The sequence below is a fragment of the Buteo buteo genome, chromosome 3 (assembly GCF_964188355.1).
Source record: "Buteo buteo chromosome 3, bButBut1.hap1.1, whole genome shotgun sequence".
Taxonomy (NCBI): domain Eukaryota; kingdom Metazoa; phylum Chordata; class Aves; order Accipitriformes; family Accipitridae; genus Buteo; species Buteo buteo.
The window spans coordinates 10033802-10054285 of record NC_134173.1 but is presented as its reverse complement, the minus strand read 5'-3'; the positions used below and the strand labels follow the sequence as shown (position 1 = coordinate 10054285).

The 20484-nt window shown below is 35.0% G+C and overlaps 1 protein-coding gene across 4 annotated transcripts in view; it reads left to right on the top strand.

Moving 5' to 3' along the window:
- Nucleotides 1-20484, top strand: part of INVS (inversin) — a 98761-nt gene that overhangs the window by 13271 nt on the left and 65006 nt on the right. For all 4 annotated transcript variants that reach the window (XR_012649734.1, XM_075022811.1, XM_075022813.1 and 1 more), the window contains exon 3: nt 539-705. Coding sequence is in view for 3 of the 4 variants with exons in the window: in XM_075022811.1 (XP_074878912.1) it covers nt 539-705 (167 nt within the window). In the remaining variant the exon portion in view is untranslated. The remainder of the gene's footprint in view (nt 1-538; nt 706-20484) is intronic.

The window sequence follows — 20484 nt, the reverse complement described above, 5'->3', positions numbered from 1 at the left end:
CTTACTAACCTTATCAATTCAAGAAAGCTCGAAGTATTTTAGTAGTTTCCATATTGTAAGGCACTATGAAGTAAATAATGGTATTGATGTAATATTGACGTGTTTATGCTTTTAAAACACTTTTTAAACATTGCTGTGAGTAGGCTTCAAAGCTTGTTTTAGTTACAGTGTTTACAGGTTTCAGAAGGACTATTTGGTTTATGTGCTGTTGATATTTTCTAAAGTAATCTTTGCAGCCAAGATCTGTATAACTGTTTTAAGATTATTTATAATTACGCCACTGCAGAATGTTACTGGTGGTTAGGTGTATTTGTGGAGCTAATGTTTTCTTAATGTACATTTTTCTGTAAATATATTTTGAAATGTCCTATAAATGTCAGTAAAAATAGGGTAAAAAGTAGTAACTTTCAGTTTTTCTTATACTCCGTTATTTTGATCACCCTGTTCATTTGTAATAAGATACTCTTTTAAGAAAAAGTACTACTTTTAGTTAGATACTCATAGACTTAACTCTTTTATGTGATTATTTTTTTTTTAGGAAACTCTGAGCTGAAAGATAAAGAGGACCAGTTTGGAAGAACTCCACTTATGTACTGTGTATTGGCAGACAGGCTGGACTGTGCAGAGGCATTGCTGAAGGCTGGAGCCGATGTTAATAGAGCTGATCGTAGCCGAAGAACTGCTCTCCATCTTGCTGCACAAAAGGTAACTGTTACAAGTGCTCAGCCATAGTATAAACTTGCAGTATTCACAACAGGTATAAAGGAGATTTTCCTGTATTGAGTAAGCATGTTGTGTCTTTAGAGGTTTTCATTATTTTAGAGGCAAATAATGCTAGGAGTTTTTAAAAAACTTGGCCCATCCCAGAGTAAATCTTTGGAGCATTATTTATAATTTTTTAGTGTTTTTACTGAGTGTATTTGTAGCTGTCTGCAGAGAGAGTATAATGCATTGCTGTTTCAAGAACTTGCACTTTCAAGGAAAAATAGCCCATGTCCATTTTGGTATAGCCAGTTCTAAGTAAACACTAAATTTTGTACACTCTGATACTCCTTAGTGATCAGCTTACTGTGAATGTTGTTGTTTCAAATATAGGTATTTCATAAATGGAACAATGTCAGAGACTTAAAAAATTGCTGTAAGATAGTATACTTGCCTGGTGTTCATACAGGCTTTAGATTTTATGACTTGATAGGCACATGAACATTTTAATCATATTAAAAACTTAATTTTAAAAATTACATTTTCCCTATATTTTTAAAATACATTTTAGCATATTAAACCAATATAAATTAGTGTTTAAATCTTTCTCTATTTGTTCATACTGTGGATGTTTGTATTGTGGGCAAGAGAGACTTTGCCTTGGCATAATATCCATTAACCGCATGTGGTCTCCATTTCCTTTATGTCTTACTGCAATCATGAAAGGGCAGTTTGTACCATGTGATAACTTGGACCATTTTAGATGTGTTTTCAGTTGATAGTGCAGCTGAAAAAAACGTACCGTCTTTACCTCATGCTGTTTTAGCAGAAGATTTTATGCACCCACTTACTGTGTAATGTACTAGATAAATGTGATTCACCCCATAGCCACGTAAGTACTTGTGCCGTCACAGTGCTGGGGTGGCAAAAAGTGGTCAGGAGACAGCCCTTGCAGCTGCTTTCCATTTGGCTGACTTAGCCGTCCTGTAAAACTGCATTCTGGGTCTTCTGAGCAGTTACTCATTATTGATGTCAGCTTACAAAATTAACATTTCATGTGTGTAAAATTTTGTCTTCAGTGTTTCCTTATTAACATTTTAAGATCTGCATTTCTGTCATGAATGCCTTCTGCAAAATATATAAAATTAAAATTCAAACCAACTTCATGTTCATGCAGTTTTGGCTGTTTAAATAATGTTTTGCATTCTTCTTATTCCTCTCTGATACTTTTGGCTTATAATATCTTTTTTTTTTTTTTTTTTTTTTCCCCAAAGTAAAAAAAAATAAATTCTGAGTAACCAATACTGAAAGTTGACTTTCAGACAGAAAAAGAAAAATGCTGGGAGATCACCCATTTCCAAAGTTTTATTGTCAGTGTTGGTTAATCATGAATCTACATATTTACCAGGGCCACTGTATAGTTTTTGTTGTTTTCAAGCTTGTGAGTCAGTCACTGTCATGCACTTCATCAAAAACAGGTTTACGTGACTTTCTAAATCTCCATTTATAGTCATGGGTATAAGTTGTTTAGAATGACAGTGCTTGGAGATTCAGATTCCTAAATTGCACTTGAGTTGCATACTAATTTTCATTTTCTTTGGAGAGAGAAGTTAAAGATTAATGCACAGACCTTTACGTGCAACCAGTGACGAGGTAGGAAAGAGATGACACTTTTCCACACACATGTTCTCAACTCAAGCAGATGGATGTGAAATGAAGTAAGGTTTCCTGAGTAGGAACCTTCCTTTCTAGGTACTAGAATTACTTTTGCCATTTTTTTGCTGTCTCTTGGGAGTGCTTTTGGAACACCTTACGCATCAGATCACAACAGATGTCCTGAGGGCTAGAGTTTGTTGCCAGAATATTTGAGTCTCTTTAGGTTGTTATTCTACAGGCTTCCTTTACATGTCCCTTTACAAGTGTTCCTCTGAAACAGTCTTGCAGTTGATTTGACAAAAAATGGTCTCTGCTGTATTTGAGAGCCACAGAACTGCCTCGGAGGCAAAGAGTTTGTGAGAAGATACTCTTCTAATGCCAAACAGAAAGAATGATTTAGCCATCTTGGACAGAAGTAAGCTGAATGTCTTCATTCATGTGTTTGGATTCAAGATGGTGACTTTCCCATTAGTAATCCTGGTTATCAAAAGAAAAGTTGGTTTCACTCTCTGCATTCTGCAGAGAATCTTGCAATACTTCTTTCCCTCAGTATCAGCTAAAACTGTAGCCAATGTAAGGTTCTTTGTTTTCTCTCCAGCATCAAATAACTGTGCTAAGGTATTGGTAGAAATGCCTGCTCACTTGAGATGAAACTGTTCCGTTTTTCTGTCTGGAGATGTCACTGATAAAAGGACTGCCAGTTCACATCATTCAGTCCTAGTAAAATAGCTTGTATGGTTTTCTTAATCCCTGTTACAGAACAAACATTCAGAAATGTGGCATAGCCCAGAATTCAGTCATAAAACATTAGTATTAAGTAAAATGAATTAGGACTGTAATTGCCTTTTGTCTCTAGGATGGATTTCTGGTTGGATAGGACTTAAATGAACAGCTGTAACATTATTCAATTAACGCTTGCATAACTAGCTTCTGACTGCACCTGTGTGATTTACAAACCTGGTTATCCTTGGTGAGTGTGTGTATACATACACATATGTACATACTAGCTCTCTATTACATTTTATTTTTAACTTCTACCTCTCTGTAAGTTTTATACTTCCAGCTATTTTCTGCAAAATAACAGACTTTTGCTCCTGAAATGTTTTTTATTATTGTTGCACAAGGATTTTATTTTGTAAAAGCATTTCTTCCAGTCCTTCAAAATGCTAACAATCACATCCAGTGTTCAAAATTCAAATTCTCATTTGTTGATAATACAGAGCTCTTCCTAAATTACAGCTGAAGATTACAGCCTTACCCATATGGTCATACAAATCATTATCTGACATGACAGTCTCACAGTAGTTTCTTAATCCTTCGTCTTTTCCTAATGGCACCTCTAACTCCTTTTTAAGGAATTACTTTGTTACTCGCGGTTGTGTAGTTGATCTCCTCCCAGGTATACTGGTGCACTCAAGTTGCTTCTCGTCCCACAAGTGTCCTAGAAGCCATCTATCAGAACTGTGAGTTGTCAAAATAGCTCTATTTTGCTTTGGATATCAATAAACAGTATCAAAATTTCTGTACTCGATATAAATGCTGTTCATGGTCTCTATCAAAAATATTTCTGATAGCATAGCAAGGCAGACTGACCCATGCTATTCCATGTTCTTTCAGTTCCAAGGGTTTCAACATAGGTAAAAAGTGAAGGTGATTTGATGATTTCAGTAACCCTGTGTAATGCAGTTTTTCTATCTCGGTCATCATTGCCAGTTAATGAGGAAACTGAGGTCTCAGAACTTAAAGTTGCTATGTCATCCTTGTCTTGCCATGCTTCATCCAAATGGCTTTTGTCACTGGCGCATGTCTACAAAGCAGTAGTTACCTGGAAAGATGTATCAGGTTCTCAACAAAGGGTTCTTGTAATCTCTCTGTCTCAGACTTCATTAATGACATTCTGGGCTATTTGCAAGAAGTAAGAGTTAGGATATTCCCTTACTTATTGGTCCACTTAGGCACCTTTCTTTGATAGCAGATTAAGCATAAGTGTTCTCACAGCTTTCTTTGCAGAAAGTTCCTGAAGTTAATAATGTAGGGTCAGAAATTTTAGCTGGTAATGTTACTTGAAATAGCAATGCCTTTTGAAAACAACTGTGGTTATATGTTGATATGATAACCTTTGATGAGTGGTTGCTTAATGTTAATAATTATGTTCTTAACGGTAAGTCTTCCATTTGGTGATAGACATCCTTTTTATTACAGCTTTTAAGCGTTACACATCGGTTGGTCTCAAAAAGATTTTTAGCATGAATAGGAGTGAGAAAGTTAAACTCTTTGCTTAAATGTAACAAATACATCTTTTCTCTTAATGGAAAATATTAAAAATATACTACAATGCAATGTGAGATGATGGGGTGAGAATAATCTCATGTAATTGTAGAAATTTACATTGCAGACATCTATATCTGAGGTAGTCATCTAGATTACTTTTAAAGTTAATGTGCTTTAGGGTGCAGTTCATTCACCCTAAGTATAGAGAAGTACCTTAGGACACACTGACTAGCTGAGTCATCCTTTTAGACTGATGCAGGTTTTAATGTCGATGTCTAAATTGTGACAAATGAATCTCACCCAAAGCATACATTTTTTAGCAAGTCATCTTTTTTGAATCTTTATTGACATGATCTTTTGTAGTATCTCTCTTTTCTTCATCAGCCTTATGATGAAGATGTTTCATTCTTTGTAGGCAGAAGGCCATGTAAATGAAGTTAATTGTTTTTTATTCTTGTGTTTCCTTCTGTTCCACTATAAAGATAGAATGTTTTGGTCTCTTTTGTTAAATGGACAGGTCTCCTAAGCAATTTTGAAAGGGTGCACACCCTTAAAAAAATAAAAAAAATAAAAAAAATTTAAAAAAACAAGGTCACATCGTTAACTTCAGAAAATTTAAATCGAAAAACAATCGAACAAAAAAAAAAAAAAAGACCCCCAAAGCCTAAACCCACCAGAAAATTATACAAATTATTGCAGGAGTGCACCTGTGAAGATTGTCATAGGAGTTTCAGAGGACAATGTTGACTTCATGAACATGGATGTAATTTACTGGGAGCTGAAACAGGGACTGATTGCAACAGAAGTAAAATCATTAACATAATTTGCCAGTGATTTCACACTGAGGAATTGTATTACTATGTGGGTACAGATCGTTTAAGCTAGTAGAACTTAGATTATTGTGAAATAAACATGCTGTGGAGACAGATATGAGTACTGGGATTGCAGTTTTAACTACAGACATTCATTTTCACTTGTAAGCATTCTGGTAGCAATTTGCTTCTAGTCTTAAATTGCAACTTGCTTAAACACCCACATGTGATGCTTCTGAACGGAAATATTTCTACATACCCAAATTACCTTTATATGATTTTTTCATTTATCTTTCATTAAGTAATTCTAGTTTAATATAAGGAGAAAAACAGGCCTGCTTCTTTTAGAATTTCTCACAGGGGATGCTCACTTATTAGCAATCTGTTCACTCTGGGGAAGTAACAATCTCTATGAATACCCTAAGCACAGCCTTTTGTGTTAACAGGGATAGAAGAAAAAATTCAATAGTTTTGTTGTTGATGCTAATAATATGCACTTAAAATAATCTATCAGGATGCTTAACTGTCAGGAGGATATTAATTTTGGCTTCAGGAAGATTAATACCACCCCAGTGGGAAAATGTGGCTTTCATTATCTAGAAGCATTAAATATTCTGTAGCTTATATTAATTCTTTGCTGACACAGTTATTGATAAATAACAGTGCATCCAGGATGCAGTTAGGAATTCTGTGTAAAGTAGGAGGGTATATTTTAATGATCTTTAATTCTTCTTAAACTAGAAAAAATGGTTGTTCCTTTATACTCACCAATAACCATACAGGTAAAGGAAGGAAGGAAGAAAAGACAGCCTGTGGCAAGCATAAGACTTGGCAGAAAATTAGAAACAAAAGATAGTCTTTAGTTCACTTTATGAAAGCTTATTTCCAAGTCTTATCTAATGAGTAAACTCAAGGTAGTCCAGAAGGTAAAACTCTGGAAGTACTGTTCTACAAGTCAGGTTTCAGTTGCACAGCAGATACTAAGGCATCTGACTCTGATTTCTCACTGGTTTTCTGTTAGTATGAAATCACATTTTAAGACAAGGTTATGCAAAAATTTACATGCCAAAGTAGTTCTTTTGACTTCAAGTTCAAGATCAGAATTTCAGAGTAGCTAAAGATCAGACTCTGTCTCTATACAGACTGCACTGATAAATATGGTATGAATTTCTAGAGGCTATGGCACATGTAAAATTGACTTTTAAATTATTTTAGTAACTGTTGGTTACTAAACTTACTCACTCTAATGTGTTTGAAAATATTGCTTGCAATTTGTGGCTGCCTCCCTGAATATACCTACTTTCCAGCAGTCATTTTGAGCATCAAAGGAATTATAGCATGGCTAAACAGAAAACATAGTGTGTGTTATTGTCTTTGGGTAGGATTGGATTGTGAAAGAGAACAAATAAAGCTGGCTGAGGCACTAAAATGCATTATACTATAAATATCTGACAAGTTTGCTCTATAGCCTGCTGCAGACAGAATGCTTCTATCTACTTCCACTCATAATAGCAAAATACTATTTTTCCCCATTTAGAATAGTAGAAGCAAAAGTTGAAGGTAGGTGGGGGAGGTTTAAAGAGAGGATTTGCGGTAGGAGCACTTGTGCCGTATTTAGGGAAATACTACATAGTAGAGTATATTTGTGTGGAAAGGGATGGACCAAGTGTAGTGCCTTCTCTTTTACATGCACATGAAGTGGTGATCTCCAGTTGCCTGGGGCAGTTGATGACTGGCAGCCATCATTGTTGCATCCATATTTTGAAGGATTTTGTTTTAATTGTGAGGGTTACAAACCTAATTTAAAGGAATAAATACATCTAAGGTTTTTGTGAAGATTAATGGATTAGCTCTTGCTATGTATGAAGGATGTTCAGATACGATTCTCAGGGAGGCGCATCTCCTGGAACACAACTTGAAAAACATAGCGGTATATGATTTCTGACTCTGACCTGTAATGATGGAAAAGATTCATACCTATCAAGAATAATGATCATAAAACAAATATTATAAATTAGTATTGCAGAAGAAAACTCAGGAATAATAATGGGGGAGACAACTCAGCAGGTTAATATATCTAATACTTACACAAAGACATTTACAGGTTTTGCTGATATGATTAGAAATGAAGAAGAATGAAGAACAGTAATTTTTCTTCACTGCTTGGCACCAGCTAGTCCTCAAGTATAACATTGGTTTTTTAGCCTTCATAGTTAAAGATTTAAAAAAAGAAAAAGCTCTTAAAATAATAAAAGGTGAAAAAAAGCCCAAATGAGAATACTTTTAATGAACTAAGTAAGACCAAATTGGGAGAATTATATGTACTCCTTTCCTCTGTAAACAAGGTATCTATTAAAAAGAATGAGAATCTGTTAAACAAGAACAGACTGTAGCAGTGAATATCACCTAGGATGAGTAGGGGGTTTATAATATAAACAGTAAGGGAATTTTTAATGCTGGAAAACATGAACAACTCCCGAGAACACTGTGGACTCACTGTCACCAACGTAGGCATAAATGTCTTTGTGTGCAGAAGAGTTTGGAATGATATTGTTCAGTTCTGCCCAGTGTGGAGGGCTGGGCCAGATGCGTCACTAGGGGTCTCCTTTGGCAGAGGTGCTTCTGGTGGGGCTCTGGTAGGAATTCTGAACTAGCCTCGTTTTGGAAAGGGCAGTATGGTATCAAAAACAGTTTTTTATCACTGTAGATAAACATATATCTACTAAATGGTACACTACAGTATTTGAAAATTAAATATTTGCCTCCTCTTTGCAGTGATTTATCATATATGGAGTACATTTTAGAGCAGTATAGTAATAATATAAATTTATTGCTAGAAATATTATTTACAATTTCAACTTTTCTGGTTTTTTACTGGTTTGCTTGAGTTTGAGACCCAACTTACCTAGATGTTCTGTAGGTTCAGTTTTTCTTCGGGCAATAGTAATCTGAAGGGATCTGTTTGCCAAACTATTAATTTAAATACCTATATTTTGCAATAAGACTCTACTGAAATGCCCATCTTTTGAAGAGTTTAATCATCTGTGTCTGATTGAAATGATTAATAAATATGTCTTCATCCCCAAGAGTATTTTGTAAACCTAAGAAGTTAAAGCGGTCTGAGGACAAATAGAATGCAATTTGATTTTTTTTTCTGAATAAATCTTTTTACCACGTTTAGATTGTTTTAAATAGAATTGTGTTGCTCTTTCATGTAGTTTCCTATATCTGTACGACCTAGATGTTACACAGGAACATTTTCCTCAGTTAAATTGTAGATTTTTCCAAAGCAGAATAGCAGATATTCATGTCTTATATCTTCTTTAACTAAAGAAGCTTTTATTTTATTTAAGTTTTACTGTAATTTGATTTAATACTATTTTATTGTTAGTAAGCAATTGCAGAAGCATAGGAATCCCTTGCTGGAAAATACATTCTTTTTGGCATAATTGAGAAATCAACTAATTAATTTTGGCAGGACACTACTAATTGCTTTTTGACTGTTTCAGGAACTTGGGTATTTTTACTCACATTATTCTTATGATTGCATGTTCTTAACAATGTTCCTGTGGTTGTGGTGTTTTATTTTGGTTTTTTTTTTAATGTTCTCTTCCTGTCGTTTGTTGCATTAAACAGCCTCAGTTCAGGGACTGTGCCTCTGATCTCACTGTTAATGTTTTTGGATAGTGCCACTGTAAAAATAACAAACGTTGCTGCTTTTCAGTTTGCCTTAGAGTGATGTGACTTGTGAGGTCCTATGTTACTAGATACTGCATATTGTCCTAGAAACAGACTTTTTTTTCCTTGAGAAACAATGGAAGAAAATTTATAATGATAAATTCAAATGATGTAGTCCTGGTTTATATCATTCCACTAAAAAGAAAGGAATATCTGGTAGCTATTAAATGGAATAGCAACGGTAACATCTCTCTGTCATGTAGCTCGGTATTGGGATTCCTTTTTTAATGATGCAAATCCTTGCCTGCTAAGAATGCTTCCCAGCTCAAGCTTGGTTTTCTGGGGTTAATTTTCCCGGAGTTTCTGCCTGGGCTTGAGAAGAGCTCTGTACAAAGGGAGTCAGTACAGCCTAGTGGAGAGCAGAGTCACGAGCATTTGCATCTCTGGAATGTTTTTATTGACAAATGGTAGTCTGCTATTGACATTTGTGTCCCTTGATGATACTTCTATCCTAGCTTATCTTTGCTGGTCAAATGCCTTAATTGTTCTGGCCTTTAATTCAGTCAAAGTTGGAGCACGAGTGGAAGAGAAAAGAGAAGGAACAGGTCTAACAGAGCATCAAGCTTGAGCTGTGAAGCTGCTGGCAACGATCAACCTGTCATAATGTTATGATTTGTTCATTTTTATACCATTTATTAGCCTTTACTTGTTGTGCCATTTGGCCTCCAGGGCAGATAAAGTGCTGTCTAATTTGGTAGGTTTGCTTCTGTCAGAGTGGCCTCGACAGAGAAGGTGTTAGCTGTAGTGACAAATAATCAATAGCTGTCGTTGTCATGAGGAACGTGAGTAGTTGGGCCTTTCATCTGGAGGATTAGAGGTCTAATTGGATTGAGAATAGGGAGGGTGGGCTGTTGGGTAACCCTGTCAGCTATGTTAAGCTGTCAAATGTCAGCCTTCCTGAAAGGAAGAAGGGATGGTTAGCTTTCAGAAATGAGGAAGAAGACATATGAAAGCTTTTTAAAAAGTAATAGATAGAAAAGTAGAATAGGCTAACATACACTTTAACCCCTTCTTGTTTAATTATATATCTCTCCAGTTAATGAGGGTGCATGGTGTGTGCTCTCTCTGTATCTCTCTCACGCACACACACACACACAGACAGAATTTGTGTGAAACAGATTTGGCAGCATGATACCAAATCAGACTGGTTCTATGTTTTGAGAAAAAGCCAGTTAACTATTCAGATGAGGAATATAAATGCAAAAGATTGTGACATAGAAGAGGAAAATATCCACCAATGGAGGGAATCGCTTAGCAGAAGCTATAAAGAAACTGAATATTTTGTTTTAATATTTTGTTGTAAAGATTTGGCTGTCCGATTAGTACCAACATGTTTTTTGAGCTATAAACGGTTGTTTCAACGTTGCTGTAAGTAGAATGAGTACTATGACCCAGTCCAGCATCTGACTGTAAAATTGTCAGTTGAATGTTGTCTGTATTTTTCTTACTGTTGCTTTTGATCCCTTGCTCTCTGCCTGTTTCTTGGAGAAGGATTTGTGTTGTTCTAAAGAAGATAAATCCAATGAAAGAGCCAGTATGCTAGTAGAACAAATAATTTTTTTCAGATTAATGTCTCAGAAGGTTTACAGTACTACTATTTACCTTACCAGAATAAATAATAGGACTAGATTTGTTTGTTTATAAAATTACTAAAATAGTGGTGTCTTTATTTGTCATCTGATTTTGTCATGCTTTTCAAAGCAAGTCTTAACCGCAACCATACCAGTATTTCCTTTCTTTAAGTAACACATTTTCCCTGAGATCTATAGTACTTGGCCAAAGTTACCAATATAACTGGCCACCTCTTACAAGGAGCTAGCATCCTTAACTGCTGATGGCCTTGAAATAGCAAAGTTTTTAGGCAGGGGAAAAAGCACCCTTTATTTTGTATCGGCTAATTAAACAAAAGACAATTTTATATTTTTCTTCCTTTTTATAGGCTTGTACATTCTTTTTAAATCTCCTTTTTTTTTTTTTCCTGGGTTTGATCATTTATTCTAAACTGGTGGTTTTACTATTGGTGTTTCAGTTTGGATTGATTCCCCTGCTGCTTCCCTTATTGATGGCCATTTGGACTCATGACATCGTATTTACTGGTGGTCTGCTGTAAATACTGCAAACCCATGCTTAATCTCAGGTTTATCTTTGTAGGTTAGACAATGGTGTGTGTATTTCAGAAGCAGAAATCTTGAATGGATTGTCTGTTACCATGCTTCAGTGGCTGAAGTGTCAAAAATCATGGCTTTTTTCCCCTTTGAGATTATCTGCCATGCTCTCAGAGACCCATCTTTGTGTGAGAGTCTGGATTCATCAGTCTTGAATCATTTTTGCTTTTGCAAGTAGTTATCTGACAGGTATTGTACCTCTGTCGTTTCTAGTCTAGGCTTTATCAGAACTAAACTTCAAACTTTTCACGTAATCCAGTTCTTCTGCCTCATCTTTCTCTCCCTGTTTTGTTTCATTGCTTCCCCAACTCTGACTTTATGATCTTGACTTTTTTTATTTGAGTCTGTATAATCTGATTTAATCACATTTAACCTTCCAGTGTAAGCTATAGGAAGGACAGATGAAGAATTGAGATCATGGCCTCCTGTTGTGGCTTTAAGTGTATTGAAGATAGCTGAGATTGCTGAGCTACAAGAGAAGCATTATGCTGCTGTGGCCAGGTTGGCTTCAGTATCCATAATATCCATGAAGCTGACCCAGTGTTTCTACACTGTGTTGTAGTCTGCATTATAGAAGCACTGTGATAAAATGAGCTTATTCCTGGTAATATATTAAGCCCGGGCCCATTTATTACTAGAAGATTTTTAAATTATGTTTTTAGCTTACTGAAAACCTGTCCATTCTTCTGAAAAATGTTTGGGGTTTTTTTGTCAAGTTCCTGCTTTGTTTTTATTCATTGTGATAAGAAGTATGTCATAATTCAGTATCTTAATTTCTAGAGCTTTACCTAACACTTGCTACCAAAATCCTTGCCCTATTTTTTTTCTAGATAATTTCCTTGCCATGGCAATGATCTGTGGTTTCCCCATTTTCTCACCTTCTAAGTCTAGCTAGAACATCACTGTTAGTGATGTTTTCTTTCTCTTTTCCTCCAGCAATGTCACAGCTACTTTCATTAACCTAATTGACTTATTTTCATTGTACAAACTATTCTCTCTCATTTTCAAGCACGATGTAATTTCACTCCTCTGCATCTCTGCTGTGCTAACTCTCCTCCTTCCTCCATTTGGCTTTGTATCTTCTTCTACCGCGTTTCCTGTGCTTGAAATAAGCTTTCGCGATCCAAGCTGCCAGAGGATATTGTATTATCATACTAGTGCCTCTGTTGAGCAGTCTTGATCTCAAGCATTTGAAATGTCATTAAAAATAATAAGAAATGTCTCCAACTGCAGTGACTTTCTAAAAGATTTTGAAAATATGAATCAAGTGCAAGCCATGGTAGCAGAACATAGAGAAGCTCTGCTTGTGTTGTGTTTCTATGTGAAAAGGAACTAATTCTGCATAGCATATGGAATGATGTCTTAAATATCTGTACAGCCAGCTGGTAGAATTACTTTATTTTCATCTATCAAATTCACGGTGGTACTTTTGTGAGTAAAATTTGGAAGAGCTTCTGGGCTGATGACTTACCCATTGTTAATTTTTTCTGATCTTTTCTAAGTCCTCTTCCATAGCAATAATTTTCCAGCTACTACCAATGAATAAAATAATTCGTATTAACTCATGAAGAATATCAGTTGCCAAGAATGAGAAGGTAAAGTGATCCTGTGCTAAAAAACCATCTTAAGTGAGGACCTAAGGCTAGAAAAAATGTATTGGTATATAACTTCAACTCAGATATTTTGTTGGGAAGACGGACTAGAACTGAACAGGATGCAGATGTGCTTTAGGACAGTTAGGCAAAATTTTGCCCACCAAAGGCAAGTACTTTGTGCAGGCATGAGCTGTGCTTTTTCTATAGAATGGTATTCCATGTTGCTTCATGTTTGGCTGTTTTAATGCTTGATGTTTGACTTACTTATCCTGGTTTTCAACTGCTAGCTCTCTTGTACATACTATTATCAAATTGCTGTCCTCTCTCTCTCATTTTGCTTTATTCAAAGGATAGGTGAAAATTTCTCTAGCATTTGAACTTGAAAATGGGATTCTTTTTAAACATGGTCTTAACTATACTTGGAGTGTTATGGTTCAGATCTGAATAGATTTAATTTTGTTTCACTTACTGCTCTTCTTTTGGCATGTTTAGCATTGTGGCATCTCTTGGTGCACAAGAGACTTGCCCAGCTCTTCTCCCAGGACAGTGATGTCTGTTGCTAAGTCTATAACTTAAAAAATACCTTTACAGCCAAAAACATCTCCCTGTTTGAGTGTCCTTTCTAAAACATCATTCTTGCATTAATTGCACCTCTGCAGCTGACCTCACGACTGATCTTTAATGGTTACAAGAAGAAATACTGTTCTTGGGACTGAGAAACCACTTACTTGTTTGTGTCCAAATTTGGCACTGACAAAACAGGACTATCACTAGTATTAGCTCATCCGTTTGGTTTAGTTTAGTTTTGTGAGCTGTTTGGTGATTTCTGTTTGAATGAGGTGACTTTTTCCAGGTATTCTGTAGTAAAAAGTGAAGGTATTCGTTTTCACTGATTATAAATGTTATTCTAATTTTAAGTGAATTAGTTTTGCGTTAAATGTTTCCACATACACTTCAATAAATGTAGTACCAGCAATAGATCACTTTGAAACAGGACACCTTTCTGCTGAATTCTCCAGGAATCTTCTATCAGGTGTCTGACACGTCCTTAATCTGATGCTCAGGCTTGTCATTTGAATCGATAGTATACTAGATGGGATGTCTTCAGCATGCAAGGCTTTTGCTATAGAAGGTATTTGAAAAATAAATTCAGATCTTATGGCCAGCCACAAACTCCAGGAGCACTAATCTTTCATTTGTCTCTCTCTTTGTCTGTAAACAGTTAGTTAAATTGTTGATTAAAGAGAATTAGGTGAATCACACTCAAGTCAGAACGGATATGTATAAACTACGTAAGCAAATTCTGTTGTTTCCTGGAAAGCAACAGCTAATGTCAGCATTTCATAAAATACAAAATTAATTAAACTTACCTATTAAAATTATCATTTTTTGGTCTCTTTGTGGAGCAGTTTGGAACCCTTTTTTGTTACATTTTTTTTATTCATGAAGAATGAAGAATTATTGAAGAAAGCTACCAATTTTTATTAATGAGGAATGATTTCTACTGAACTATTAAGTGATTTATGTTATGAATATCATCTGTATATGTTCAGCCTTGTGATGGGAACATTTAAACGTAAATATATATATATACACGCACATAGGATGTGTTTTTTAATGTTCTGTTAGTATGGTATAGATTTGGGAAGATTTTAAGAAACACCAAACTTGAATTGTTATTTTAACTGCCTATAGTCTGAACAAAAAGAAATAAATCTAGTACTTTTATTACTGCTGGGATGTAGTTGAGTAGCTTACTAGGCTTTGATTTACTTACCAGTACTCTAAGGAGATTATGACTTCATTTTAAATCTCAAACGTCACTGTAGTGTCTATAGAAGCTATAAAATATTGCAGTATATAAAAGTAGCTTCAAGTGTCTCTAATTATTTAAAGTAAGGGTAAACCTACCTTTATTGCAGGTTATTGTCATTATGGGTTGTCTGTCTGCTTCTGTAATAGTTCTGGAAACTTCACTGTGGCTGGAGAACTTTTCTCATAAAATAAAATTTGGTATGTAGTTTTGTAACTATTTCACACAATGGTTTGTTGCAGGACTTAAGAGGTTTGAAATATATTTAAATCAATTAAAAGACATAGGTATTTTCAGATAAAACAGCAGCTAGAATAATAACAAAAAATTCTGGGAAGATAAGCTCAAAAATGAGTATATATGCAAAGTTTTCATTTTGCAAGCATTGTTGCTTCCAGCAGTCTGTAAGGGCATCACTTGCACAAGCCCTTAGAGGGGTGCAATTAAGAAGTACAAGGCAGTAGTGACACAGTACTGGTCAGTGCTGCTGAGTAGCAATGGCAATTAGTTTGCTTCCAGAATGAAACAATACTGCACAAAGTTAGGATAAAAAGTAAGGACTTTGACTGGACTGATGGCTGTCATTCAGACTTGTTTTTCAGGTAGAATTCTATCATGGATAATACTGTTCTTTATAACATTTTTATTAGATTTTAAATAGAAATCTGGACATAGCATAGAAACATATCTAGAAGAATGGAAGATCATATGAAGTCCACCTAAATATAGGTTTTGTCCTCTTAAAGTATGAGCTTATACAATTTAAAATTTTCTGTATGTAAGCAGATTATGGAGGATTTTTTTTGTCTTGCTAAAATGCTTTTGAGCAACCATCCTAACTTATGTTTCTGGAAGAGAGGTGGGAAGTTTAGGAGGCATTAGGTAATGTATGTACAACTAAGCAATAAGAGACTTGGACATCTGTAAAACATGAGTTATGTGAGGTATACAGATAATTACTCAAAATGGAAAGAACATTATACTTATGGACATAAATCAAAACTTTACTAGGATTTGAGAAGAATGTGAATATATGAAAATGCCATTTTTAAAAAGACAGACATATTTCAGGATAAACTTTCTTAGTTTTTGAACACTACCCTTAGTTCAAGACTGTTCAACTTAAAGCTGTTAAGATGAAGAAAATGAATGTAGTAAATATTTTCTAGTACTTGTATTTTGGGGGAGGAGGGAGTCAGTACTTGCTGCCAAATCTTTCAAATCACAATATTTTTTGAAATACAATATTTTTTGAAAACTTAGTCTTTGATTCCTTACGAAGAGGTGGGCAGTGATCCTGTAAATATGCATGATGTGTCTCAGGTTTTCTTCTAAATCCCCAGAGATTGTGTGTTGTGGGTACTTCTGCCTGAATGACTTCAAAAGAACACCACAGGAAAACAAGTTCAGTAACAGTAGAAGAGATCAACTGGAAATGAGAATGCTAATTGCGTTTTCATCCTTGAAGTGTTTTTTACATGAAAGCCACTAATTTCTATAGGTAGACCATAAAATTTAGTGCTGAAGAGCCAAGAACACTACACAGAAACAGCATGTCCAGACCATGGATAAATGAGGTCAAAGGCTGTAAGATACAAACACCTATTTTCCTTCAACTTATGCTGGGAAACAGTTTTACCTTGGCTTTTACAGTAGTCATCAGTTGTCTTCTCTATTGTATTCTTTGACTGTGTGCCAGTTGATAGTTCTGTCTATTCCTATGGAAACCAAGATATTGAAGCCAATCTTGCAAGAGGCTTTAGGGAGAAGTGCTCCAAGTTCAGACACCGCTTTGCTTTCAGTCAAAATGTCTGATAGTCAGAACTGGCCTCAAGTCGTACTGATGTTCTTGTCTGATGTATTGCCTAAGATGCTTTGCCAGACAGATAAACATGTTCAGCTTGGAAACTGGTAAATAAGGTTTCTATTCAGCTGTCTGAGGGGTTCTCTCCAGTTGAGTGTTTTACTTTTGAGTCTAGGATGCTGCTAACAAAGTTGCTAAAAGGGTGCTTTGTGAGATTAACCCTATGTCAAAATCAGTGATGTTTTTGCTGTGGTTGACTTGAAAGGATTAGCAAAACATCACATATTTAAATCCGCCAGTGGTTTGTTAGATAGAAGACATGGCATCATCCTTGTCCACGCAGAGGTAATAAATAGCTTAAAGAATTTTTTTTCGAAGCTGTAGTTCAATGGATGACTGTTAAGGGTTATGTCTAAAACAATAATCCTGAAGATTTTCTTTTACTGACTTTTATTTTTCAGTTACATTTTTAATCAAGGAGTTAACTTCTTAGTTTTGCTCAAATTAAAACTACCTAAACACTTGATTTCAAGTTTTCTTGAATTAAACTGGTCCACCTGTGACTGAAGTTGTTCCAGAGCTAGAAGAAATACTGGTTTAACTCCCTATAATTAATAAAATTTACATTATTATATTTTATCTGTCTGTTCAGAGACAGGCTGTTTCCATTCACTCCGCAGCAGCTTTACTGAAGATGCGTGTGGAAATCAAGTCTTCTGACTATCATCTGCAAGCTGATTAGGGAGTGCAGAGAATAGGAAGGAGTAGTTTCTTTACTACCTCTGCTGACTTTGTTTATAATAGTCAGTATAGACTACCATGGTGAGTAGACATTATGCAGCAAAAATGAGCTAAGAATTATTATCTTCAGGGTCTAATTCTTGCCCAGTGTACCAAGCATATGTCCCAAAGGTTGAGGGGAATATTTGAAAAGGTTGAGAATGTCCTTATAACTGTTATGTTTAATAGAAACACTTCACTGTATTTGTTCTGTAGGACTTTGCAATCAGATTGATGAATGTGATCAGCTTACTTTTAAATTTGTGAAATAATTTGATTTATTCACCTTCCCTTTTAGTGTGATTTCATCCAACAGTGACAATGTTTTTGCATTTGCCATGTTTTAATGAAGAATGATTGATCCAACTGTTAAGATTCATGAATAAAATAGAATTTCCTTCCCTATTCATGGTTTACATATCAATGGGGAAAAAAGTTATTGGGAGCTTGTCTGTGATTCTAATTTTGTGTATTCTTGATACAGCATTTGAAATTTAAAATATATTAAAATGTATTAACATTTAAACATATCGAAAATTTTATATAAAATTGATCATGAGCTTATTTGCTCAAATAAGAATATTCTGTGTGTTGAACTTGTACAGCAATATAGCTTGTGATAACCAGAAAGACTGCCTGCTATTTTGATGGCGACTTTACTCATTTTCACTGGAATTTGGGGTTCTAAGTAGCTATATTGATTTTATTTTATTTTATTTTTTTCATGAACTGTTAAAAAAAAATTTCTGATATTCAAGGAGTGTAAGAATGGTGCAGTCATATATGTTTAAAGGGTAGCTCTTACAGGGCTTATAGCTGTTGTAACCAGGCAATATTAATTCAGTTTCAGTGCATTAGAAATCAAGAAGTTTCACTATTTCATGCATAAATAATTTTTCAAAACACAAGTGTTAATTTATAAATATAAATAATTCTTATTTGCAATTTAATTAATATATCTACTTGCAAGTCTCTATTTTGATAACTTTTCTTCTGAAGAATCCTTGTCAGATTTCTGGCAGTTAGGTGATAATATAAGCATATCAAAATGCTCCTTTTGATGTATGGATTTAATTTGCTTTTGGAACAGTATTCTGTTCCTATATGTGTCAAATTAGAAGTATGATAGTCACAGCTTCTGGTTTTGGTAAGTGCTTTGTTTGTTCACTGAAAAGCTACTAAAACTGGCAGGTGTTGGTGACAGAAAGTCCTTCGTATGTTCCATGTCATTCTAAGTTGTTTCTGATGTTCTGAGAATGTGCTTCTTCTCAAAGGGATACTAATAGATGAAACAACCTCTAAAGAAACCACATGAACAGTCTGTTTTCTTTCCAAAGTTATGAAAATTCTCAGGTTTTGAAAATTTGTGACCAAGCTGATCTGTGGGGTGAAGCATCCTCTATTCAGCACCTACTCACTGGAAAGAGAGAGAGTATGTATGTTTATGTATATAGTAAGATTATCTTCTGTAAGATTGAGTAGGTCAAAGACAGCAGTTTCTACTCTGTGAACGTAAGCAGGTTAAATTCAGTTGCCATTTTTGCTTTAAAGGGAAAGCTCATAGATATGTTTATCTTTTAAAGGCTGAGATAGCAATTAAGGAGTTCAAGTTTTTTGACTTGCAGCGTTTCTTGAAAGCATCTAACAACAAAGAGCTGTTCTCAACTTTGTAGCATCTGTGCTAGTCTGTTGGCAAAGCGTGCTAATGTAGTGCAAAGTGGTTGCTATATTCTGCTTGGATTTTAAGTTAATATCTGAATTACTTTCATGTTGTTCATATTTCACCTCAGTAAGTGAGTGCACAATACAATTTATTATTTGTTAATGTGTAGATTTATACTAAGTTTAGAAACTCACACGTCACTATTAAAAAGTACAGACAATTTTGTGTTTCAGATATGAGCAACGATTAAATCTTAACTCCAACTTTTAAGGAGACCTGGATTTAAAAGGTGTAATATATAATCTGACTGTTTAAAAATCACAGCAATCTATTTCACTTTTTTTTTGTCTTAGAATAAGAACTAGTATATTTGGGGCAGAATGTGCTTCACTGAAAAAGGAGATCAGTGGCCTGCTATGCTAAATTTCCATGCACCTTTCCAGTTCTTGTTCTGCCCCAAACTGGGTCTAAACCAAAGGAACAATGTACATGAGTGAATATGTAGGAAATAAACTATGATCCAATTTGTTTTCCTGCTCTCAAGCTGTTATATATCTAGCTACACTTTCTTAAATATGATTTATGAGTTTAAAAAGGAAAATTAAAACATGAATTATATTTAAAGACAGTAAAAGTATAATTACTGCCCGTGCTATGATTGGTGTATTATTAGAAAAGCAGACCTGTTTTATCTTTGCAGTTAATTCAACTGTAATAATTTTGTGGTGTTCTGTTTGTGAAAGAGTAAAAGTAACTGAATTATATATTATATTCCTCTGAAGAGGAGTTATTGATCGTTAAATGGTCTCTCTTTTCACAAAAGAATACTGACAAAATTGTGTTAAAATGTCTTACATAAGTGCTGCTTAATTAATAATGAATATATTTCAAAAATCAAAATTTAATAAGCTAATAAATTATTAAACTATGGTGGGATGTATAATTATCAGATCTCCGAAATCCCTACTGTCGTGGATGGTGGACTTGCTGCACTGTTACTCCTTCTCTGTTGTCTTCGAACGCACCCCTTTAAACAGGTTGACCATCGCACTTCTGCTTTCGTGGGGACTTTTATTTTACCACTTGCCTGCAGTCTTCTGTGCACTTGCTGACCAGGCTTAGTTACTGCAGTTCTTTACTGGGGGCTGTGGTCAATGCCTGATTTTGATAAATCTCATCTTAACAGTACAGAAACAGCAAGGGACAAGGCGCAAAAGAGTTTTAATCAATGAAGCATTCTTTGGGAATCATAACATTGCAGAATTTGTGGTATTCAATAACATTTTTGACTACTGGTAAATAATGTTTTAAATAGGAAGAAAAGTAGCTGAGAGGAGAAGCTGACCTCAATAATATGCAAGAATTTAAAATAAGTTTCTAAGGGATAAATATGTAGATAGAAATAGAAAATTGGGTAAAATGTGCACCACACTGTCAGCAGTAGGTTCTTCAAGACTAACTGGGTATTTTGCTAGCTGATTTTTC